General features: G+C 67.4%; 2 protein-coding genes across 5 annotated transcripts in view; one reads left to right on the top strand and one right to left on the bottom strand.

The window, feature by feature from the left end:
- The window catches only part of TNRC6C (trinucleotide repeat containing adaptor 6C), a 122221-nt gene extending 114048 nt beyond the window's left edge, over positions 1-8173 (top strand). The window contains 4 exon segments of the mRNA XM_062175706.1: positions 5071-5265; positions 5830-5900; positions 6246-6385; positions 7590-8173. Of these exon segments, the coding sequence (XP_062031690.1) occupies positions 5071-5265; positions 5830-5900; positions 6246-6385; positions 7590-7893 (710 nt within the window). The 3' untranslated portion in view covers positions 7894-8173.
- A 3560-nt stretch (positions 8174-11733) lies between these two features.
- TMC6 (transmembrane channel like 6) lies at positions 11734-22117 on the bottom strand. Of its 4 annotated transcripts, none has more exons than XM_062216583.1 (21): positions 22062-22115; positions 21619-21763; positions 21113-21250; positions 20801-20919; positions 20600-20695; positions 20232-20387; positions 19342-19447; positions 19171-19255; positions 18793-19053; positions 18492-18682; positions 17841-17985; positions 17602-17745; positions 17225-17376; positions 16957-17136; positions 16062-16157; positions 15867-15942; positions 15554-15687; positions 14994-15170; positions 14821-14899; positions 12527-12591; positions 11734-11949 (listed from the first exon to the last, which is right to left on the bottom strand). In XM_062216583.1, the coding sequence occupies exons 3-21, from the start codon at positions 21166-21168 to the stop codon at positions 11871-11873; spliced, it is 2397 nt and encodes a 798-aa protein (XP_062072567.1). In that variant the 5' UTR covers positions 21169-21250; positions 21619-21763; positions 22062-22115; the 3' UTR covers positions 11734-11870. The 4 variants fall into 4 exon arrangements, with proteins under 4 accessions (XP_062072567.1, XP_062072570.1, XP_062072569.1 ...); XM_062216586.1 differs by having other exon boundaries at positions 20801-20916; XM_062216585.1 differs by lacking the exon at positions 21619-21763 and having other exon boundaries at positions 22062-22117.
- Between the last annotated feature and the right edge of the window lie 158 nt (positions 22118-22275).

Below are 22275 nucleotides of genomic sequence, written 5' to 3'. Positions count from 1 at the left end.
CTACCTCCTCAAGAGTGGAGGTGGGGGGGGCGGGGGGGGGCAACCGCTACCTCCTCAAGAGTGGAGGGGGGGAACCGCTACCTCCTCAAGAGTGGAGGTGGGTGGGGGCGGGGGGGGCAACCGCTACCTCCTCAAGAGTGGAGGTGGGCGGGGGGGGGGCGGTGCCCGGGCAGTGCCTGCGGCGAGCGGGCGGGGCTTCACACGCGTCAGGCTCCCAGAGCGTGCCCCAAGCGTACCCAAACAGTTTGAGATCTCAGCGCAATTCGGATTTTGGGTTTTCCCGTGAGGGATGCTCACCCGGTACATCATGTTTTATGGTTTTACAAAATCACATTAGCCATCAAGATTTTTTTAAAGATTTATTTATTTGAAAGTCAGAGTTACACAGAGAAGGAGAGGCGGGGGGGGAGGGTCCCCCATCCGCTGGTTCAAGCCCCAAATGGCTGCAACAGCCGAAACTGTGCCGATCCAAAGCCAGGAGTCTGGAGCTTCTTCCGAGTCTCCCACATGGGTGCAGGAGCCCAAGGACTTGGGCCATCTTCTACTGCCTTCCCAGAACATAGCAGAGAGCTGGATTGGAAGTGGAGAAGCTGAGACTCGAACCAGCGCCCGTATAGGGTGCCGGCACTGCAGATGGCAGCTTTACCTACTATGCCATAGCACCAGCCCCAAAATGTTTTATCTTTAAAGACTCCACACTAGAGGTGAACTGACCCTTTGGACTTGTGCATCCAGGCTGCACTTCCGTCCCGCGATGTGGCTGAAGTCTGTCCCTGTCCCCAGGGCCGTTCTTGTTGCTGAATTCTGCTCTCCCCACGGGACTCCAGGGTGCAGCGGGGGACAGGGTTGGCTGAGCCAGGAGGGGGTTCACCATGTGGGAAGGAGAGGGTGGCCAGCGGTAAGCCCCCGGCATAGCCCTGGGAAGGTTTCCGGGCTCCAGCGCCAGTGCTGGGGTCCTGTGCTCGCGTGTCCAGGTGGGAAGACAACGCAGACACAGCCCCTCTTTCCTGCTGGGTGCTTGGAGCAGGGGCTGAGTGGAGCACACGAGGGGCAGGGGAGGGCTGAGGCACAGCCGTCCTGCTGTCCTGCAGCAGGGCTGTGGCAGCAGGGGAGGAGGGTCCTGGAGACACCGGGACAGGTGCCGGGCAGGTTGGGAAGAAGGGAGGTGACCTGTGGGCGGGGCCAGAGGGAGGAGCCGGCTGACCCAGGTTCTGGGTGGCAGCAGAGGTGCCTCAGGCGGCTCCCCCAGCTGCCCAAGGGCGCTGTAGCTTGGAGACGTGTGTGCGTGCTGACCAGGTGAGCAGTTGTCTTGGTTCCAATGGCTGAGAAAGGAGAGAGACTTCAGGGCAAACGAAAATCCAGGAAAGGCACTGACCCTCGAGAAGAGAGGAGAAAGTGGGGTCCCCGGCTCTGGGAGCAGAGCACCCGGCCGGCCCAGCCGGGCCACCGTCCAGGGCGTGGCGGGGTCCTGGCCCTCAGGGCGTGTCTGGGGACGAGTTTCTTCATTGTTGACTGCCTCGGAGTTGAGTTCTGACTTCCAGCGAGCGCTTCCACAGCCCGGTGTCGTGGAGCGCGCGGGTCACGGGGCTCACCCCGGAAGGGGACAGAGGGACCCTGAGCGCCTGCTCATTGCACTGCGCGTGGTGCCAGCACTGCTGACGGCTGAGGTCGTCAGGCAGATTTTGCTGTTGACACTAAAAATCCCGAGCCGAGGCCCCGTTGGATCCGCGTGTCCTGTCACTAAGCATAAAGGGACCTCACAGGGAACATCTGGGCTGGAAGGCGACAGGAGGAGGGAGGGGTCACTCAGGACATCATGGAGCTGCGAGCTTCTCAACTCTGGTGCCTCGTGGTGAGGCAGCCGCCACCAGCTGTGCCGGCTGGACAGGGCCCAGGTGCCGGGCACCCTGGGTCTGGGGGGAGACTGTGGAGGAGGACAAGGACTAGCCCGTGCCTGTCCCCCCCGGCCCATGCCTGTGTCCATCCTGGGTCGCACCGAGCTTTCCATGGGAGGAGCAAGATGGTCCCAGGGCAGGGACCAGACGCCGGCACGAGCGCACGCGGCCCCCCGGCTCCTGGATGGCCAGGCACTTGGGGACGAGGTCACACATGCGGCTCCTGTGCTCCCAGCGAGTTTGCGAGAGCTGAGTTTTGTCATTGTTGGGTTTTGCTTTTCTCTGACTCCTGGCTGCTGTCTTCTGTGTGGCCATCGCGCAAGCGGTGGAAAGACAAGCGTGATCCTCCCTCGTGTCAGGAGGGGCGCGCGGCGCCTGTCCTGGGCCCCCTGGGCCCTCCCTGGAGCTGTGGGACTCAGAACGGGCGTCACGCCCAGGTCCCCCCCACGCGGCTTCTGCCAGGAACAGCAGCTTAGGAAGAGAGACGCCCCCTCCATGCCGCCCGTGGCTTAGTGCCGCGTCTGCTTCTAGCCAGCTCCAGCCGCGGGAGCTCTGTCGGCAGCCCTGCACCGCCCCCTAGTGTTGCCGGTGTGCAGCGCCTTTCGCCTCGCAGGTGGCATTTTATCCCCCCCCACCACCACCACCCCCAACAGAACTTGGCAGGCCCAGCTCTTCCGCAGCAGGGAGGCTGCGACAGACCGTGGGCAGGGCCGTGTGTGGCTCCTCTAGGGCTCCCGAGAAGCAGGTGACGGTGCCTCGCGCGGGGCACAGGCCAGGACGCGTCCGGTGGCCTCTGGCCAGCTGGCTTCCTTCTCCGCTCCTCCCACCTCCCTCTTCAGGGGAGCAGGACGAGGGGCACGCGAGGGTTTACAGGAAGGCCCTGTGTGGGGCATGCTACTGCCACAGGCCCGGGGAGACCCTAGCAGGCCCCCTTGCTAACTCCCAGCACGCAGGCATGGCCGAGCCGCTGCCGGCCTAGGCGGTGTCTGCCGGTTCCGTGTTGGCGTAGGCTGTACGCATTCTTCAGAGAGGGGACCTGAGAATCGTGCGACATAGGAACTCGGGGGGCACTGGCTGGAGGAGTGTGGTGCAGTGGCCGAGACGCCAGTCAGTGCTCCCACAACACCGACTGTGGTGATGGCACAAGGGAGAGTCCCTGCCACCCCGGGGAGACCTGGATGGAGTCCTGGCTCCCAGATTGGGCCCAGCCCGGTCCCTAAGCATTGCAGCCATCTGGGGAGTGTCTCCTCTTCCCCCTCTTCCCTCTCCCCCCTTTGTCACTTAAGAGAAATCCGGATCTAGAGTTGGGCTTCATGTCCACGTGCGCAGGTGGAGGGCAGGTTTGGGGAGCGAGAGCCCAGGGAGGCGGGGCCGTTTGTCCAGCTTCCTAATACCGCACTAGGGAAGTCAGTCTAGTAGTTCCGCTCTTAATTTAAACAAAAACAAGAGGAGAGCTTCTGGGTGATTCTTAATCCTGCTAATATCCAGAGGTCGGGCATTTTGATCACGATCATCTAGGCCAAGAGAAAGGACGCCGGTGCCGCGGCTCAACAGGCTAATCCTCCGCCTGCGGCGCCGGCACCCCGGGTTCTAGTCCAGGTCGGGGCGCTGGATTCTGCCCTGGTTGCTCCTCTTCCAGTCCAGCTCTCTGCTATGGCCCGGGAAGGCAGTGGAGGATGGCCCAAGTCTTTGGGCCCTGCACCTGCATGGGAGACCAAGAGAAGCACCTGGCTCCTGGCTTCGGATCAGCGCAGTGCGCTGGCCACAGCGGCCACTGGGGGGTGAACCAAAAGCAAAGGAAGACCTTTCTCTCTGTCTCTCTCTCTCACTGTCAACTCTGCCTGTCAAAAAAAAAAAAAAAGAGAGAGAGAGAAAGGACAAATAAACCATCCACCCTGGGCCGGCAGGCACAGCTGGTGCAGCCGCCACTCCCCAGAGCGCTGGCTCGGTCCCTGTGTCTGTGCCTGCTGAGGCACCTGGGAGGAGTGGTGATGGCCCGAGCACCTGGGCGTCTGCCACCCACGAGGGGACCTGGACGGAGCTCCTGGCTCCTGGCCGCTGAGCATTTGGGGAATGAGCCAGCGGATGGAAGACCCTCTGTCTCTCCCTCTCTGTCACCCTGCCTTGCAAGTAAATAAATGTTGTTTTTTTTTTTTTTTAAATCGCCTTCCCTATGTGTAAGACAATTTTTAATGGTAGTTTGTTTATTTTATTTATTTGAAAGTCAGAGTGAAAGAGAGAGAGAGAGGTCCTCCATCCGCTGGTTCACTCCCCAATTGGCCACAATGGCCAGAGCTGGGCCGATCCGAAGCCAGGAGCCAGACGCTTCTCCTGGGTCTCCCACGTGGGTGCAGGGGCCCAAGCACTGGGTCATCTTCCACTGCTTTCCCAGGCCATAGCAGAGGGCTGGATCAGAAGAGGAGCAGCCGGGACTCAAACTGGCGCCCACAGGGGATGCCGGCACTGCAGGCTGGGGCTTCACCCGCTGCGCCACAGGGCCAGCCCCGGTGGTGTGTGTTTTCCTAATCAGCAGCGTCTTTTCCGAGGTGAGCATCTGTGCAGTACTAGGTCATGGTCACCTCCAGGGGCCAGGCGTGGAGAACCTCGCGTGGCGCCGTGGGCTGTAGGGGCGTGTGGATGGTGCGGCGCTGCTGCCCAGCCTCCTGCCCCTGTGCCGAGCGCTCAGGCTGCCAGAAGCTGATGCCCTCCTCGTCCTTGGCGCAGGAGTGGTGGAGCTGCCGGGCTCACCAGCTCTGTTTTTCCTCCCGGTGTGCCAGAACGCCGCGGCTCAGCCCCAGGGCTGCCAGCCATCCTGCGGCAGTGTGCAGCACACAGAGCCTGGCTGGCCGCGTCCCAGGGCACGTGCCCGGGGGGGCGTCAGGCCTTGGTGGACGTGTGGCCTTGTGAGCTGTGTCCAGTGAGACAGGGAGTCGGCCTTGATGTTGGGCTTTGAAAATGCTGCCTCCTTGCTGTCAGATTTGTGTCTGGTACGTTTAGCAAACTGGTGGGGTATCAGGAGTTGCAGCCGTCTGGCTGCCACAGTGGTGTCCCACGGCACGCATGCCGCAGGCCCTGGCCCAGCCACGCCCGGGCTCTCCCTCCCCCCGCCCCGTGCTCGGCCCACGCGCCTTGCCCGTGTCTCAAGGATGTGTGCTCCACTTCTCGGCCTTTGCAGGTAAACTGTCGGACATCAAATCGACGTGGTCCTCCGGCCCGGCCTCCCACACGCAAGCCTCCCTGTCCCACGAGCTGTGGAAGGTGCCCAGGAACACCGCGGCACCCACAAGGCCGCCTCCTGGCTTAGCCAATCCCAAACCTTCCTCCACCTGGGGCGCCAGCCCCCTGGGCTGGACAAGCTCCTACTCCTCGGGTAAGCCGTGCCGGAGTCGGGGCTCCGCACCCCTGCTGACCCCTGCAGGAAGGCTTGTCACTGGGTCCCCTGAAGCCTGGGAGGGCTGCGTAGGGAGCCAAGGTCACTGGAGGCTTCCGGGAGGTTCTGCCTGGCCTGGGTGCCCCGGGGCCAGGGGAGCCCAGCCCCCACCCCCGGAGCTCACGCTCAGCTGTTCTAGGTGTCTCCCCCATCAACCAGCACGAGGGCCTTGGGTCCTGCTGGTTATGTTTGGGTGCTCAAGGCCAAGAACCACCCAGACACCCCCACCCCCTCCCAGACCTAGAACCCACAGCCCTACAGCCCTGCAGGCTTCCAGCAGGGCCACAGCCAAACCAAGGATGTGTGCCCTGGGCGCCTACGAGGCCGAGTGCTGGGGGCAGCCCCCTCAGTGGTGGCCCTCGTGGGCCAGCGCCTCGAGGCTGATGGGGCCCGGGAGGCAGAGGCAGAGCCTGGGACTCCCTCGTGACCCACACAGCAGTGCTGGCCCCGCAGCGTGGCGCGCTGAGGCCGCGTCAGCCGAGCGTCTCCCGGCTCCTTGCACAGGTTCTGCGTGGAGCACCGACGCCTCGGGGAGAGCAAGCAGCTGGCTCGTCCTGCGCAACCTCACACCCCAGGTAGGGCTCAGCGCCGGGGCAGGCAGGATGCCTCTAAGCCAGGGCCTGGGCCCCTCGCTGCTTCCGCCCGAGAACGGCTGCACCAACTCGGGCTGCGTGGCCGCCATCGGCCTCCCCCCGGGCCCTGGAGCCCCGGCACCCCGGCACCCCAGGGCCTCGTGCACTGGTGAGAGAGGGCAAGCCCGTGCGGGCTTCTCCTGCTTCCTGCTTAGCGTTGCGCCTGAAACAGCCCTGGAAAAGCTGCAGACTTGGCCAGAGGCGTCAGGGTTAGCACCGCCAAGGCTGGCGCTCAGCCCTCTGGGGGAAGGCGTGGCCCGCGTGACGCCCGCTGCCTCCCTCCCCCAGATCGACGGCTCCACTCTGCGGACACTGTGCCTGCAGCATGGGCCTCTCGTCACCTTCCACCTGAACCTGACCCAGGGCAACGCTGTGGTCCGCTACAGCTCCAAGGAGGAAGCCGCCAAGGCCCAGAAGTCTCTGCACATGTATGTTGCCCTCCGCGCCGCGGCCCGGGGTGCCCGTTCCTGCGTCCTCGCATGGCCGCCGCTTCAGAGACCCCGGCTCGGGTCCTGGGGCTAGGGCTTCAACGTGGGAGTCTGGGGGCAGCCAGGCTGTGCCCTCCCCCAGCGGCCCTTGGAGCCAGCCTCTGGCCAGCCCCCGAGCCCTGACATCCATCAGGGGTGGGACCTAGGAACCAGTCACTCCTGTCTGCAGAATGTGTACGGATGCTGGACGGTCCCCAGGTGTAGCAGTGCATCCGTGTCCTGGACGATGGCCCCTGGGGGTTGGGACGCCCGCATCCGTATCACAGGGCCTGGGTTCGAGTCCCAGCTCTGCGTCAAGTAGCAGCTCCCTGCTCCTGTACACCCTAGGAGGCAGCAGAAGGCGGCTCAGTCCTTGGGTCCCCACCACCCACGTGCCAGGCCCAGGTTGACTTCAGGCGTCTGGCTTCAGCCATCCCTTGTTGTGGCCATCTGGAGAGTGGACCAGTGGGAGATCTCTGTCCCTCTTCCCCTCTCTCTCTCCCCCTCTCCCCCCTCCTCCCTCTCTCTCCCCCTCCCCCTCCCCCTCTCCCTTTCTCTCCCCGCCCCCTCTCCCCCCTCTCCCTCTCCCCCTTCCTCCCTCTCTCTCCCTCTCTCCCCCCTCCCTCTCCCTTTCTCTCTCCCCCTCTCCCCCCTCCCCCCTCTCCCCCCTCCCTCCTCCCCCTCTTCCCTCCTTCCTCTCTCCCCCTCCTCCCTCTCCCCCTCCTCCCTCTCCCCCCTCCTCCCTCTCCCCCCCTCCTCCCTCTCCTCCCTCTCCCCCCTCCCCCTGCTCCCTCTCCCTCTCCCCCCCTCCTCCCTCTCCTCCCTCTCCCCCCTCCTCCCTCTCCCCCCTCCTCCCTCTCTCTCCCTCTCTCCCCCTCCTCCCTCTTCCCCCTCTCCCTGACCCCTCCCTCTCACTCTCCCCCCCACCCCCTCCTCCCTCTCCCCCTCTCCCCCCTCCCCCCCCATGTACTCTGTGCACCAATGCAGTGTAGGTGCTAGGAATCCAGTGTGCGGAACAAACTCGAGTCCTGGGTTTGGACATAGCGAGGGCAGGCGGGAGCCCGGGCTGCCTCTCCAGCCTCACGGCCACTCTCCCAGCCCCGGCCCAGGGCTGAGAGATCCGAGATCGCGGGCCGTGGCCGACTCCCTTGTCTCGCTGTCCTAGGTGTGTCCTGGGAAACACGACCATCTTGGCGGAGTTCGCGGGCGAAGACGAAGTGAACCGGTTCCTAGCCCAGGGCCAGGCTCTGCCGCCCACCTCCGGCTGGCAGCCCAGCGGCGGAGGAGGCCAGGCGCGCCTGGGCACCGCCCCCTGGAGCGCCCCGTGCCTGGGCGCCAAGGGGAGCAGCGAGCTGCTCTGGGGCGGCCTGTGGGGCCCACCCAGCGCCGACGATGCCAGGGTGGTCGGCAGCCCCACCCCGCTGAACACGCTGCTGCCCGGGGACCTGCTCAGCGGGGAGTCGATGTAGGCGCCGCGGCCGGCGGCCCTCTGAGTACCTCTGTCCAGTACTGAGAGGCCCTGCGCGCAGCCCTCGGACTGCCCCGGGCCGGCGCGGGCGGCACCTGCTCCCGACAGGACGCTCCTCATAGCTTTGGTTTGGTGTCGTCTCGCGTTGGTATGGTGTGTTGTCATTTGTTTTAAGTATAAAGCTGCTTAGAATAGTTGTATCATGAAGGGCACTTTCCAGACCGCGGGCCGGGCCGGGCCGGGGCGGGGCCACGCACCCAGAGGAGCCTGCGGCGCCGCCTGCCCCGCCCTCCCCGCCCGCCTATGCACATTACCCTCTTCTCATTACTTTTTCATGGCATTTTTTTTTAATCCCCCCCAAAAAAATATTTTTTAAAAGTTAAAAAAAAAGACATATCAAACATGCAAATACTTGAATCCAGCAGGCCAATAAGGAAATGTGAACACTTTGTGAGTCTGGTCCTAGCTTCCAGGTCGACATCAGTACAAACAGGCTCTAGGAAAACTCCTGCGTTCGTAGCCTCCGTGTGCGTGCGAGGCCGCGTGTGCGTGCGTGTGTGTGTGCGTGTGCGGGGGCGGGACGCCTCCCCGTGTTCAGTATATGCTTTGTGTTGGCGTCGGTCGAACGGCTTCTGACTTTGCACTGAGTGTCCCCGCCCGCGCAGCGGTCCCAGGACAGGGCCGGCGACAATTCACGTGTGATGTTTACTCAAGGACTGTGGCACGGCGCACGGCGGGACTGATGGAGTGGCCGCCGGAGCACCGCACCGACCCCTCTGAGTGACGTCGGAGACCCGGCTGGCGGGAGCCCCGGGCCCCGCCTGTTTACAGACCTTTTTTTTTCCTCCTCAGACTTTAAAATTTAAAAATTTTTAAAAGGAATTTAACAAAAAAAAAAAGAAAAGAAAAGAAAGAGAAGAAAAAAAAAAAAAAAGACTTCGGTCACAAAGACCCGCTTCGGGAGCGCGGCGCCGGACTCCGGGCGGACAGCGCCGCCCCCGCGCCGTGGACTCCGGGCGCCGCCCCCGCCGCGCCGTGGGCTCCGCGCGCCGCCCCGCGCTGCCTCGCACAGGCGCAGGTGCTCTCAGGGAAGCCAGGGCTCCCGGGCCGCCGCGCCGCCGCACGGATTTCCACACCGACTCCTAGCACTGAAGATGTTATTTAAAAAAAAAAAAAAAAGGAAAAAAACACAAAGAAGAAAAATACCTAATCCCTAATGTGTAGCAGTTACATATTTACCAAATAATGGACTCGAGAGAAATAGATGTTCGAAGAGTGCTTTATATTAAAATCGCTTTATGTTTTACATGACCAATGTCCTGGTTGTTTCGCAAGGCCCGAGGAGTGACACGAACGCTGGGCCCGTCCTGCTTGAGCGGGAACGCGTGCGCTGCGTTTTTCCTAATTAGCTTTTTAATGGTTTTATCAAAACAAAACAAAAAAGGAAAAAAAAAAAAAAACTCCTGCAAGGTTGCAGATCCACAAAAGCTGGTGTCACAGAGGATCCCGAACTATGCACAAGCCGGGCTCAGGACGCCGCGGAGCCGCCGCCGCGCCGTGCGCGTGATGCGCGTGCCCCTGCCTATGTGGGTCAGATGCGCGTGCGCACCGTGTGTGATGCGCGTACACCTGCATACGTGGGACGGGTAGGCGCGCGCCGTGCGCGTGATGCACGCACTCCGCCCCTGGGGGTCAGGCACGCGTGCGCACTGTGTGACGCGCGCACTCCCGCATAGGTGGGTCCTGCGCGCGCGCCCAGACGCACGGCTCGTGCTGCCACTCGGCTCCGAGCTATGGAAAACTCTGGATGTCTTGTTCCTGGGGCTGGTCGTGAGGACTGTGCGTCTCCGGGTTTTGTTTTTTTGTGTTTGTTTTGGGACCTTTTGTTTTGAACTGAAGATGTCGGTAACTCCGTGGCCCCGAATGCCCCATCACAGAGCGCGCGAAGGCCGCCGGCCGCAGCGGGCGCGGCCGGGTCTTAATAAATTGTTTTTTTCTTGGCTGTTCACGGATGTGCGTCCCTCTGCTGCGCCTGGGGCCCTCCAGCGCGTCCTGGCGCCGGGAGGTACTTCGATTGCGATGCGCGCGGGGAGCCCCGCACGACTCACACGTTCAGCTGCGTCTCCTGCCGGCTGCGCGGTCCTCGCCCGGCTAAACCGAATTTCAGCCGGTCAGACGCCAGGCCAGGCCAGGCCAGGCCGGCGCGTGCCCGGGCTTCGGCGGGCCTGGAGCCTGCGGGCCTCTGTGTGCGGCCCGGCACCGCCGCCATCGCGCGGACCCAGATGGAAGACCCCCTGCGGGGGCCGGCCACCCCGCCCCGCAGCACCGCCTCCGCCCTGACCCACATTAGAATTCCCTGAAGATGCTGAAAACCCCCACGCCAGAGCCGCCCAAACCAAATCCATCGATCCCTGGGTGCACCTGCCGCGTTCCTTGCCTAAGAAAAAGAAATCGATCCAAGGGCAGAATTGGGGGCAGAGGCCTTCCCTCCACGGCGCCCTGCCCAGGCGCTCACTACAGCCAGGGCCGGGGTCAGGAGCTTCATCTGGGTCTCCCACGTGGCCGGCAGGGGCCCGAGTACATGGACGGTCACCTCCTGCCTCCCGGGTGAGGAGAGCCGGATGTAGCTGGAGGAGCTGCTCCATCCCGCACCCCGACGCGGGGTGTGGCCTGCGGCACCGCAGTGCCAACCCTGCAGTGCCAGCCCCGCAGCTCTCAGCCTCTGCGCCAGGTGGGGCAGCAGGCACGGTGGCGTCCTGGCCACTGTCAGCCTCCCGTCCATCGGGGCCGCCCGTCACGCCTGGCGGTGAGAGCCACAACCTCAGGCGTGCCGGGCCTGGCACTCCCGGGAGCCCGGTCCCGCACAGCAGCCAGGAGGGGCTGCCCGACTGCCCGGGCCTCTCAGCACCACGGGCCCTCGTGCAAGGCCACGCGGCGCACCCAGAGCCAGCTGCTGCGCCTGCCGAGGCTGGCCGCCCGGGACACAGCAGCAATGGCGGAATTCCTCCTCCTGGAAACCTGAGGTTTGCTCTGAAGATCTCACCGGACTGGGCGAGGCCCACGCACACCCCAAGCGCTAGCTCCAGGGAGCGTCACGGCTGGGTGCTGGCCACGCCCACGGAGACTGCAGGGACCGTGGCTGGCCCGGTTGACAGCCCAGTGGCACACACGGTAACTGCCCAAGTATCCTGGCGGACCTCTCTGCAGTGTGAGATCCTACTGCGCGTCCCACGAGTGGCTGAGGCCGCTGGGGTGACCCTGTGGGCCTGGCCCCCTGAACAGCCCACCCAGCCCACCCACGGCGCTCAGCCTAGACGTGCAGCCACAGTTAGCACCAAGGATCGGCGCCGGCTCTCACCAGCTCCCGGAGCAGTGCTGGCTTGGGTGGGCCAGAGAAAGGCTGGGGAGCACCACCTGCCTGGGCACTGTGGAGCCAAGCAGAGGGCAGGCTGGCCCCAGGGAGGGACAGGAGCGAGCATGGGCCCCGCTGGTCCACACCCTCCACACTCCGACCCACTCAGGGTCCCATTTGTTCGCGTGATGGCGCCCATCCCCTCCCCATCTCCTCACAACCCACCAGCTCCTCCACCTCAGTCACTCCAGTGGCACCCCTGGCTGGCCCCGCTGGGCACCCTGCTCTCTGCTCGCCAGCCTGTGCCCAAGCCAGCCCCCTCCAGGCTGGTCAAGGGCCAGTGTGGGCCTTCTGAGGCTCTGCCAACAGAGGGCACCCCTGCCTTGCGCCGGAGCCCTCCTGCCCACCGGCTGTGGTTCCCACGGCTTTGGCCTGGGAGGAGAGATGTGGGCAGGCCGAGTCAGAAGGACAAACTCCCAAGAGCCAAGCTCACTGCAAAACCCATTTAAGGAGAATAAACAGAGTCCCAGCGGGGCAGAGTCCAGCCCGGCCACAGCTTGCAGGAGACTGTGCCACGCCGGCGGTCTGGGAAGAGGGCAGCTGGGGGTGAAGCATCCTGGGAGGCCCTAGCTGTCCCAGCAGGTGGCGTCCCGTCCATCTGTGAGCAGGGCCGGGGGTGTCGCAGGCTCCTCGGCTCCAGCAGCCCTGATGGACAGGGAAGGCAGCGTTGGCTCGGCACCCACACACCCTGGAGTGTGCCAGAAGTGCCCCCCAAGACCACCAGGCCCCACCCAGCCGCACCTGCTCGCAGGCTGGGAGTGGGGGGCTTGCCTCATGCACCCTCAGCCCGATGCAGCAACGGCAGCCGCGAGAGCAGTGCCGCGTGCAGGCGTCCCACCCAGGGACACCGGCTGACCCTGGATCCACAGAGGCCAGCTTGCACAGGCACCTGCTCCGGACACTGGGCGTCAGCCTTGCCCCACCAGCAGGAGGAGTCAGGCCCCTGCCCCGCCCCTGTCAGGGGGTCTCAGCCTCGGGGACCCCAAGGGATGGGCCCCACTCCAGGGAGGCTGCGTCTCCATCTGTCATCTTCAGGAGCCTCAGGGCTGCTGGGTCTCGCCTAAAGGAACTAGGGTGCCGGTCCCCCGGGGAGAAGGCCCCGCCAGGACTCGGCACGGCACAGGCGGCGAGGGCAAGCAGCACTCCGATATCCACGCCACCCTCGGCCCCCGGGCGCCCACGCACCTGCCCAGCACCTGCGCCCTTCCCGGCCAGGCCTCACCTGCGCTCCCTGCTCTCGTAGACGGAGTGGAGCCTGTTGATCAAGAAGACTTTGTCTTCTCCCTCCTGCAAGGGCGGGAGAGAAGGCTGTGTCCCCACGGCGTCCACAGCCCCACGCGGGCTCCCCGAGGGCGCCCCCGCCCGAGAGGAAGCCGGACAGAGCCAGGAAGCAGGCGTGAGCGACCGCCAAGCTGCAGAGGGAACCATGCTGAGCCGCGGGGAGGGCCCAGAACCAGCCTGACCACGCACCACCCACACAGAGCAACCGAAACCAGCCACCGACCCCATCCTGCTCTACACAGCCGGCCCGGCCCCGCCTCCACCTCAACCCCGCACGTCACAGGCCCCACTCCGGACGTGGGCACCCTTGGGGCCACTGCCCGGCTGACCCAGCACCACCTCCCACTGGACCTGGCACACACCAGCACGGAGAGGACGTGGGGGCCCAGGGCCAGAACAGGGCAGCAGCGGCAGGAGCCGGGCTCAGCCCAGGAGTCCCATGGGAACGCATGAGGGCGGGGCCGGTGCTGTGGGGCGGGGGGTTGGGCCACCACCTGCAACCCAGTGTCCCACAGCAAAGCCCTCGTTCAAGTCCCAGCTGCTCCACTTCTGCTCCAGCGCCCTGCTCATGGCCTGGGAAAGCAGTGGCCGGCCCAAGTGCTCGGGCCCCCCAGGTGAAGCTCCTGGCTCCGGCCTGGCCCAGCCCTGACCGTTTTGACCATTTGAGGAATAAAACAGCGAATGGTCTCGCTTTCCCTCTAATTCTGCCTTTCAAATAAATAATCTTTAAAACAAGACCACAGGGGACAGCGCTGTGGCATAGCGTGTAAAGCCACCACCTGCAGCGCCGGCATCCCATGTGGGTGCCGTTTTGAGTCCCGGCTGCTCCACTTCCCATCCAGCTCTCTGCTGTGGCCCAGGAAGGCAGTGGAGGATGGCCCAAGACCTTGGGCCCCTGCACCCATGTGGGAGACCCAGAAGAAACTCCCAGCTCCTGGCTTTGGATCAGCACAGCTCCGGCCACCTAGGGAGTGAACCAGCGGATGGAAGACCTCTCCCTCTCTCTCCCTCTCTGCCTTTCTAAAAGGCTTTCAAATAAATAAATAAATCTTAAAATAAAAAGACCACACACAGGGTGGGAAGGACTGTGGCTGGTGAGGCAGCACCTGGCGTGAGGATGGGGGGGCAGCCACCCTCAGACCCCCAGCAGCAGGGGTGTGGCTCTGAGTGGACACTGGGCAGCCAGGCTCCGGCCGGAAGTTGGCCCTTTGAGCCCAGAAGTGGAAGGCAGGGCTGGGGCTCCCCTCCCTGCCAGCCCCACCTGGCACCCAAGGGCTCTGGTAGCCGCACGGTGGTGAGAGGTGGGGGACCCACAGGGACGGCCCGCCCCCCACTTGAGCCCGAGAGCGCCTCCTGCTGGGCGCGAGCTGCCAGAGCCCTCGACCCCCCCCCCGCCCCACCCCTGCCAGCCGCAGGGTCAAGGTCCTCGCTGGTCCCCGCTGGGACAGCCCACTGCGAAGATGGGGCGGGGCAGGAGGGGGCGGGGCAGGCGGCCTTTCTCCGGCCAGCAGTGGCCGCTGGCACCGCAGGTGCTGTCCCGGGGGCCTGCCCCGTGCCGGCCGCTCCCACGGCGTGGTAAGAGCCAGGGGCCCCGGAGGGACAGGGAGGTCGCTGCTCCCCTTCTGCCACCCACTCTGGCGACAAAGCACAGGCGCCCGTGAAAAGGCCTCCTGTCCTCACCGTCCCGGCCCAGCCCCGCGAGTGCCCCCGGGGCAGGGAGTGGTCAGCGGCCCCGCCCCCGAGCGTCCCCGGGGCAGGGAGTGGTCAGCGGCCCCGCCCCCGAGCGTCCCGGTGCAGGGGAGTGGTCCCGGCCCCGCCCCAGAGCGTCCCAGGGCAGGGAGTGGTCAGCGGCCCCGCCCCCGAGCGTCCCCGGGGCAGGGAGTGGTCCCGGCCCCGCCCCCGAGCGTCCCCGGGGCAGGGAGTGGTCAGCGGCCCCGCCCCCGAGCGGCCCCGGGGCAGGGAGTGGTCCCGGCCCCGCCCCCGAGCGTCCCCGGGGCAGGGAGTGGTCAGCGGCCCCGCCCCCGAGCGGCCCCGGGGCAGGGAGTGGTCCCGGCCCCGCCCCCGAGCGTCCCCGGGGCAGGGAGTGGTCAGCGGCCCCGCCCCCGAGCGGCCCTGGGGCAGGGAGTGGTCCCGGCCCCGCCCCGCAAGCGTCCCCATGGCAGGGAGTGGTCCCGGCCCCGCCCCGCAAGCGTCCCCATGGCAGGGAGTGGTCAGCGGCCCCGCCCGCCCGCTCACGTTGCGGATCTGCTCCTTGAGCAGGCAGATGACCTCTCGCTGGCCCTTCACCACCTGGATGTTGAGGTAGATGACAGCCCTGCGGAGACGGAGACGGGGCTGGGGGGCGGGCCGGGGCGGAGCCAGGGGCCGGGATCGGTGAGGGCCTCCCTCCCCCTCGCCCCCGCGCTCACAGCAGCAGCCCCGAGGCCAGGAAGAGGAAGAAGGTGTTCTCCACCAGGTAGCGGTGCACCCAGGGCAGCCAGGACTCGCCGGGGCCCGCCCGCTCCAGGCGGCGCACCCACACCGTGCCCGCCTCGTACATGGTGTCCAGGGCCCGGAATGGGCCGCACGCGCCCGAGGGCTTCACCCTGCGGAGGACAGCGACCGGGAGCCCCGAGCCCAGGCAGGCCCGCCCCGGGGGCTTCACCCTGTGGAGGACAGCGACCCGGAGCCCCGAGCCCAGGCAGGCCCACCCCGGGGGCTTCACCCTGCTGGGGCTTCACCCTGCGGAGGACAGCGACTGGGAGCCCGAGCCCAGGCAGGCCCGCCCCGGGGGCTCCACCCTGCTGAGGACAGTGACCCGGAGCCCGAGCCCAGGCAGGCCCGCCCCGGGGGCTCCACCCTGCGGAGGACAGCGACCCAGAGCCCAGGCAGGCCTGCCCCGGGGGCTCCACCCTGCGGAGGACAGCGACCCGGAGCCCCGAGCCCAGGCAGGCCCGCCCCGGGGCCGCCCGCGCCCGCGCCCACTCACTGCCAGACCGCGTAGCAGAGGAAGACGGCGGCGCCCAGGAAGGACGGGAAGCAGAGCAGCGAGCAGAAGACGGTGCGCATTCGCGAGGCCAGCCAGGGCCTGCGGGGGGCCTGGCAGTTGGCCAGCAGGCTGGTCTGGGGACAAAGGCCGCGCTGTGCCACCAGCCCTGCACCCCGCAGAGAAGGCTCGCGCGTGGGAAGCAGCCGGGTGAACCCCGCCCCTGCTTGGCAGGGGAACAGGCATCCCCACCGCCCAGCCGGGCCCCGGGCAGCTGGAGGGACCCCTCCCGCCCGCGCACCCCCGGACGCCCCACCTTCTTCAGGTAGAACAGCAGCACCAGCTTGAGGACCTGCACGGCGGGGAGGAGGGGCGAGAAGAGGACCCCCAGCCTGGGCAGGCGGGGGCTGCGTCAGTGGCTGGGTCCCCGCCCACAGGGGACGGGGTGCTGGCCCAGGGCGCAGCCCTCCCCCCAGGGCCAGGTAGCAAGAGGCAAACAGGGGCCCCTCACCAGGTCAGAGTCTGCCCGTAAATCAGGTCCAGAACATTCCGCGCGATATCAAACTCGGGCTTCCGGCGCCTCCGGAGCTGCTTCTCGGAGAGGAGCCTGGGGCAGAGGGGGCGGCAGGGGTCAGAGCAGCCCCGGGCTGCAGCTCCAGGGGTCCCCGGAGCTGGCTCCTCCCAGCCCTTGTGTAAGTGCCCGGTTCTCTAGGCACACCCTGATCGAACACAGTCAGCGGCAAACATTGTTCCCCAAAGGCCTCACTCCTGTACCCTGGCGGGAACCACAGAGCCCCGGGCAGGCCACCTGGGGTCCTTCTGGAGAGGCAGAGAGCAAGACGCAGCTGTCAGCCGGCTTGGACCCAAAAGCCCGCGACGGCTGGGGCTGGGCCGGGACCGAGGCCAGGGGCCGGCTGCCTGGCCCCCGCTCCCCCGTGGGTGGCAGGGACCCGGGTACGGAGCCATCGCTGCTCCCTCGCGGGGAGCTGCAGTGAGCAGCGACCCCAACACCTGGAAACCCTCCTCCCCTCCGCCAGCTCGCGCCCTCCCCCAGTTCTCTCGGGATGAAACCCAGGGTGGTGGTCAAGGCCACGCCTGGGAGCCCGCAGCCCCTTTCAGAGCCCTGGGCTCAAGTCCAGCTCCACTTCCCTTCCCAGAACACCCTGGGAGGCAGGCGACGGCTCAGGCACTTGGGTCCCTGCCACCCAAGGGGGAGACCCGGCTGTGGCCCGGCCCAGGCCCGGCCGCTGCCACCGCTCGGCTTCTTTCTAAAGCCCGGAGGCTCATCAGGAAACCTGCTTTCCCTTCAATCTAAAAACACATCACACCTGTGCCTCCTGGGCGCCTCCACCCAAGGACCCCTTAGCAAAGAGCTGGCGCGGGCGGGGGCCGGCCGAGGCCCTCACCTCCACGCCAGCTCCCCGAGCAGCGAGTCCAGCAGCGTGAAGGCCAAGTCCACCACCATGAAGCGGTAGAGCTCCTGGCCCACGAAGGTCTCCCAGCAGCGGCCCTGCAGGGTGGGCGCCCTGCGGCCCAGCCAGTGGTAGCACAGGACGCCCAGCACGGCCATCTTGAAGATGAGGATCCTGTGCAGACGAAGGGCGTGGGGGCTGAGGGCGGGGGCGGGGGGGGGGTGGCGGCCGCCCCAGGGCGCCCCGCCCGCCCAGCCCGCACCTGCAGATGGCCACGTAGGCCTCCAGCACCGGGGAGTCGAGCCGCTCCAGGGCAGCCAGGCTGCGGAACAGGTAGGAGGCCCCCAGGCCGAGGACACCCACCACCAGGGGCAGCGCCAGCAGCTGCCCCTCCTGCTCTGTGGCCACGAGGGTCTGCAGGGGTAGGGCAAGGGGGGCTCGTCAGGGGGCCACGGGCATGGGGGGCGGTAGGGGCAGGCAGCAGCTCCCTCCCCATCCCCCCCAGACACAGCCCACGCCAGGCCTCAAGTTCAAACCACAACAGGAAGTGGGGAGAGGGCCCAGGTGCTGGGGAGAAGAGAAAGCAAACAGGACAGGCAGGCGAGCAGACAGAGCAAGGGGCGGGGCGGCCGGGCTGACCTCGGAGAAGGTGAGGACGGCCAGGCAGCAGCCCAGCGTGGTGCCCAGGCACAGCAGCCACACCAGCCCCAGCACGGCCGCATATCGCAGTCTCCCACACGGGCCCCGCGGCCTGTGCCGCAGCTGCCACTCGGCCAGCAGCTCCTGTGGGGACAGCGAGTGTCCCAGTCACTCGGGCAGGGGCCGGGGGGTCCCGGGGCCCCCCCACCCCGAGCCCAGGGCTGGAGCCGGGCGCTCGCCTTGAGCCGGGTGCGCAGGGTGTCGCGCTGCAGGCGGGAGGCCCTCCTCTGAGTCACTTTGTGGTCCCAGGAGCAGAAGACGGTGAGGGCGTGGACGCCCGAGGTGCTGTCCACCCGGTAGCTCTCCCCAAAGGAGCGGGACGTGCTGACAGGCAGAGCTGGCGATGAGGCCCCGGCCACGCAGGCCAGGAAGGGGCCGGGGAGAGGCTGGGCTGGCCCTGGCGCCTCCTCTCTCCTGCCCGCTCCTCGTCAAGGCCCCAGGGGACCGGCCTGACACCCCCAGTGCCCCCCAGCAGCCGGGTCAACACCTCCAGGGCTCCAGCCCCAAACTGCCCTCCCAGGACAGCTCTGGGGTGGGCACCGCACGTGGGTTCCAGCCCTGAGCATGCACGGGGGATGGGGGGTGGGGGCTGGGCAGACGGGGGGATGGGTAGGTAGATGATGGCCAGGTGGACAGACAGGCAGATGGATGGGTAAGTGGACAGCTGGACAGGTAGGTGGGCGAATAGGTACGCAGGCGAGTTCCTGGATGGGTGAGCAGACAGGTGGACAGGTGGCGATGGACAGTCCACTGGGCACATAAGCGATGGACAAGCGGGCAGACAGTGAGCAGACGGAGCTCGAGGAGCGGGCTCAGAGCTGGGGCGTTACCTGTACACCAGCGTGATGCAGGTGAGGAAGAAAGCCACGCCCACCGTGCAGAGGTAGGCCAGGGGCATGTGGTAGTGCAGGCCGCCCGCGCCGAGGGCACACCGGCCGCCCGGCCCGCGGGGCGCACAGGGCGGGCTCAGGGTGCCGTTGCTGTAGTAGCCGTAGTACAGGACGCTGTCCGTGAAGCGGCCCTGGGGAGGCGGCCGCGTCAGGACCCCCCCACAGGGAGGCCACAGCCCTGAAGAGCCCCGGGGCGGAGGTGGGGAGGGCAGACCCCCGCCCGGCCGGCCCGTGCCCTCACCGCGCCCGTGAGCAGCTCCAGCCCCGTGAAGGCGCGGGCAGCGCCGGGCTCCGGGGGCGGCGGGAAGGCGGCCTGCACGCCCACCAGGAAGGCCAGCAGCGGCAGCAGCAGCAGCCCGTTCAGGGCCAGCAGGCTCTTGAGGAAGAGGAAGTAGGAGAGGACACTGGAGCCGAACTGGCCGCCGATCCGCTTGAGGGCGTAGCGCCACGGCGTCAGGGCCTGCAGGCCGGCCAGCAGCGCCAGCCCCATGCCGTGCCAGGCCTGCGGACAGACGGACAGCAGCAGTCAGCCCTGAGGCCGGGGCCAGGACACCCCCCTGCCCCCCTCCCCAGCCAGGCTGGCAGCACAGGGTCCCGCCCGTCATGTGCTGGCTCTCACCAGGCTGCAGGTGTCCCCCAGCCGGCCGCAGCAGGACAAGACCCCAGCCCGGCCGCGCTGGCCCCTCGGCGGCCGGCTCTTCTCCCTGCAGACAAGGGGCAGCTATGGGTGCCCCGCACCGTCGTGGGGCTCCGGAGCCTCGCCCCACCCCCGCTCCCCACCGGCACGCACCGCAGGCTGCGCTTCTCGGCCAGGCTCAGCGGCATGGCCCGCAGCAGGTGGTCCCGCTGGGCCCCCGCCAGGCCCTGCAGCTCCTTCACCAGCAGGCTCCGCTTCTCTGCGAGGGTGGGGGGGACAGCCAGTCAGACCCCCCCGCCTAGCCCCGCCTCGCCAGCCTCGGTGCGCACCCCACACCCAGGCCGTGAGACCAGGCGGCAGCCAGGACCTAGGGGAGCGGGCAGCAGGGGTGGCCAGGCCTTGGGCCCGCCGCACCCACGTGGGAGCGCCAGAGGACGCTCCTGGCCTCAGCTTGGCCCCGGCCTGGCCACTGCAGCCATTTGGGGAGGGAACCAGCGGATGGAAGATCTATCGCTCTCTGCCTCTCCTAAGTCTTAATAAACATAAGCAACAAAAAGGCGGTGCCTGACAGTTGACCCCTGGCCCAGGTGGCAGAGAAAACGGTGACACCAGAGCCCACGCCTTCCCCTGCTGCGTCCTCACCAGCGGGGGCCTGAGGGGAGCAGAGGAAGTGGGGCAGCGCCCCCAGAGCACCCCTAGAGCCTGGAGAAGGCAGAGCCCAGCGCACCTGCTCCGACCGCGCCCTGCCTCGCTCTACCAGCCCCCTCCCCGCTGCCCGAGGAGCTGCTCAAGGGTCACTTCCTCCAGGAAGCCTCCCTGGCTCTCTGCCACACATCTTCTCTCAGCTCACTTAGATCAGCCTTATCCACCTATCCGGCCCGTGCCTTTGTCACTGGGCAGGTGCCAAGCTGCAGGACAGCTGGGCCACCACCATGTCCCCGAGGCCTCCGGAGACGCTCAGTGCACCTGTTGGCCGTGGGGTGCCCCCTTGGCAGTCCCCGGACCTCACAGCCAGGGAGCCCCGCCCTCTGCCACTCACTCACCCTCCTCTTCCTGCGCCGTGGGGTCCAGCTCCAGGTCACGCTGGCGGAGGCTGGGCCGGGCCGAGCGCACCACATCCCCCAGCAGGGGCCGGCTCCTGCGCCGCAGCTGCACCGTGCGGTTGTAGTACTGGGAGATGATGGCGCCACGGCTGCGGCCTAGGATGGCAGCTGGGCAGGGCTGGGCCAGGCCGGGCCCCCCCAGCCCCGGGGAGAATCCTTGCCCAGAGACCTGGGACTCTGCTGGGTGCCCAGGGGCCTGCACTCACCCCCGTGCTGTGGCAACGACCCCGCGCAGCGAGCGGCTGCGCCTGGCCCAGCTGGAAGCCCAGCCCTGGGGCCGGCGTCCCCGAGGGCAGAGTCCCACTCACCGATCGTCCGGCTGGGCATGCTGGCCAAGATGCGCAGCGTGGCCGTGCTGTGGACGACGGTCCCCCCGGGCCCCAGCAGAGTGTGGTGGCCACTACCTACAGACAGAACAGCAGGCTGCTGACTGCCTCGCCCCAGGCTCCGGCCTGCTCGGGCCCAGCTCACCCAGGCCCCCGCCTCCTCGGCACCCAGGCCCTGCTCACCCGCGGCCCCCGCTGCCCTGTCCTGCAGCTCCAGCCCCTCCCGAGCCACCTGCTCCTGGATCAGCTGATGGAAGGAGTCGTGCACTTCCCTCTCGTCGTAGGGGCTGGGCTCCTGGCTGCTGCGAGGGGCAGGGGTGAGGGCTGAGGGCACCAACAAGGGACACAGCCCCCCGCCCCCCCCCCGATGGGCAGGGGTGAGGGCTGAGGGCGGCTGCAGGGACACAGCCCTCGCACTCCCAAGGGGCAGGGGTGAAGGCTGAGGGCGCCGCCGAGGGACACAGCCCCCCCCCCACCAGCCCCCCCAGCACTTACTCCTCGTCCCCTGGGGCCTCGGACACAGCCAGGACGAACGGCAGCGGCTGGGCCATGTCTGCAGCCCACGGCAGCCCCTCTGTGCACCTAGAGCTGTTCAGAGCCTGGACGAGGCCTCCCCAGCCTCCTGCCGCCCATCTGACCGGGGACAGGGGTCAGTGAGCCCAGCGCCCGGCCGCATCCCGACTGCCCACTGCCAGGCAACTGGGAGCGGCGCTGCCCACATTCAAGCTAACACAGGCTGGCATGGGCCCTGAGTAAGCCCCCCCCAGGGCGGAGCAGAGGGGCAGGGAGGAGAGGAGGAAGGGAGGGGCCTGCAGATCCAGGCCCCGGAGATGAGGAAGGGGCGCGATGCTCTCGGGCCGGCCATTCCCAGGGTGCAGTGCCAGGGACGCCTCTCCCCAAAGAAAGGTCAGGGCCACGGCCACGCCTGTCACCCCACTGCACTTCCTCCCGCCGGAAGTCCCAGGGCAGCCCCCTCCCCTGCGCCCCACCCAGGTACACACAGGGCCGGCCGGGGGTCCTCCGCTCCATGAGACTGACGAGACTGACTCCCACGTGCCCTGACCAGCGGCCGCAGCAGGGCCAGCCCTCACACAGGCCCCTTTGTCAGGCTCGGCCCTCAACGGCTCAGCCTCTGGTCTGTTCCCCCTGCGGGGCGGGGCGGGGACAGCGGCTCCAGCGGGCAGCTGACCCAGGCGGTGCCCAGCTCTCACCCAGGAACCCAGGGCTGGGCCGAGGGGGCTTCCTGCAGAGCCAGCCCCGTCCCCAGCGCTCAGCACGCACGCCCAGTCCCTGCGCCCAGCCCCGACGGCCACCGCCGCGCCCCTCCCGGCCCGCAGCGGGGACGCCGCGGGGAGGCAGCCTGGGGCCGTCCCAGCCTGGCCCCGCGCAGGCGCCCGCCGGAAGGCGACCCCCACCCAGCCCACCGCCTCCCCGACACACGCACCGCTCCAGCCACAGCCCACGGGCCGCCCAGGGCACCTGCCCCGCCCCCAGCCGGGCGGCCCGCGGAGTTTCCGGAGCGCACCATTCCGAAGCCGGCCCGGGTGGGGAAGGGCCGGGGGAGGCCGTCTCCAGGGACCCCCGACGCGGCCGGCAGCGTGTCCCGCGGGAGCAATGCCACCCAGGCACCGTCCAACCCGGCCTGGGAGCCCCGGGGC

Source organism: Lepus europaeus, chromosome 18 (assembly GCF_033115175.1).
Source record: "Lepus europaeus isolate LE1 chromosome 18, mLepTim1.pri, whole genome shotgun sequence".
In the NCBI taxonomy this organism is placed as follows: domain Eukaryota; kingdom Metazoa; phylum Chordata; class Mammalia; order Lagomorpha; family Leporidae; genus Lepus; species Lepus europaeus.
This window is presented reverse-complemented; position numbering and strand designations above follow the sequence as displayed.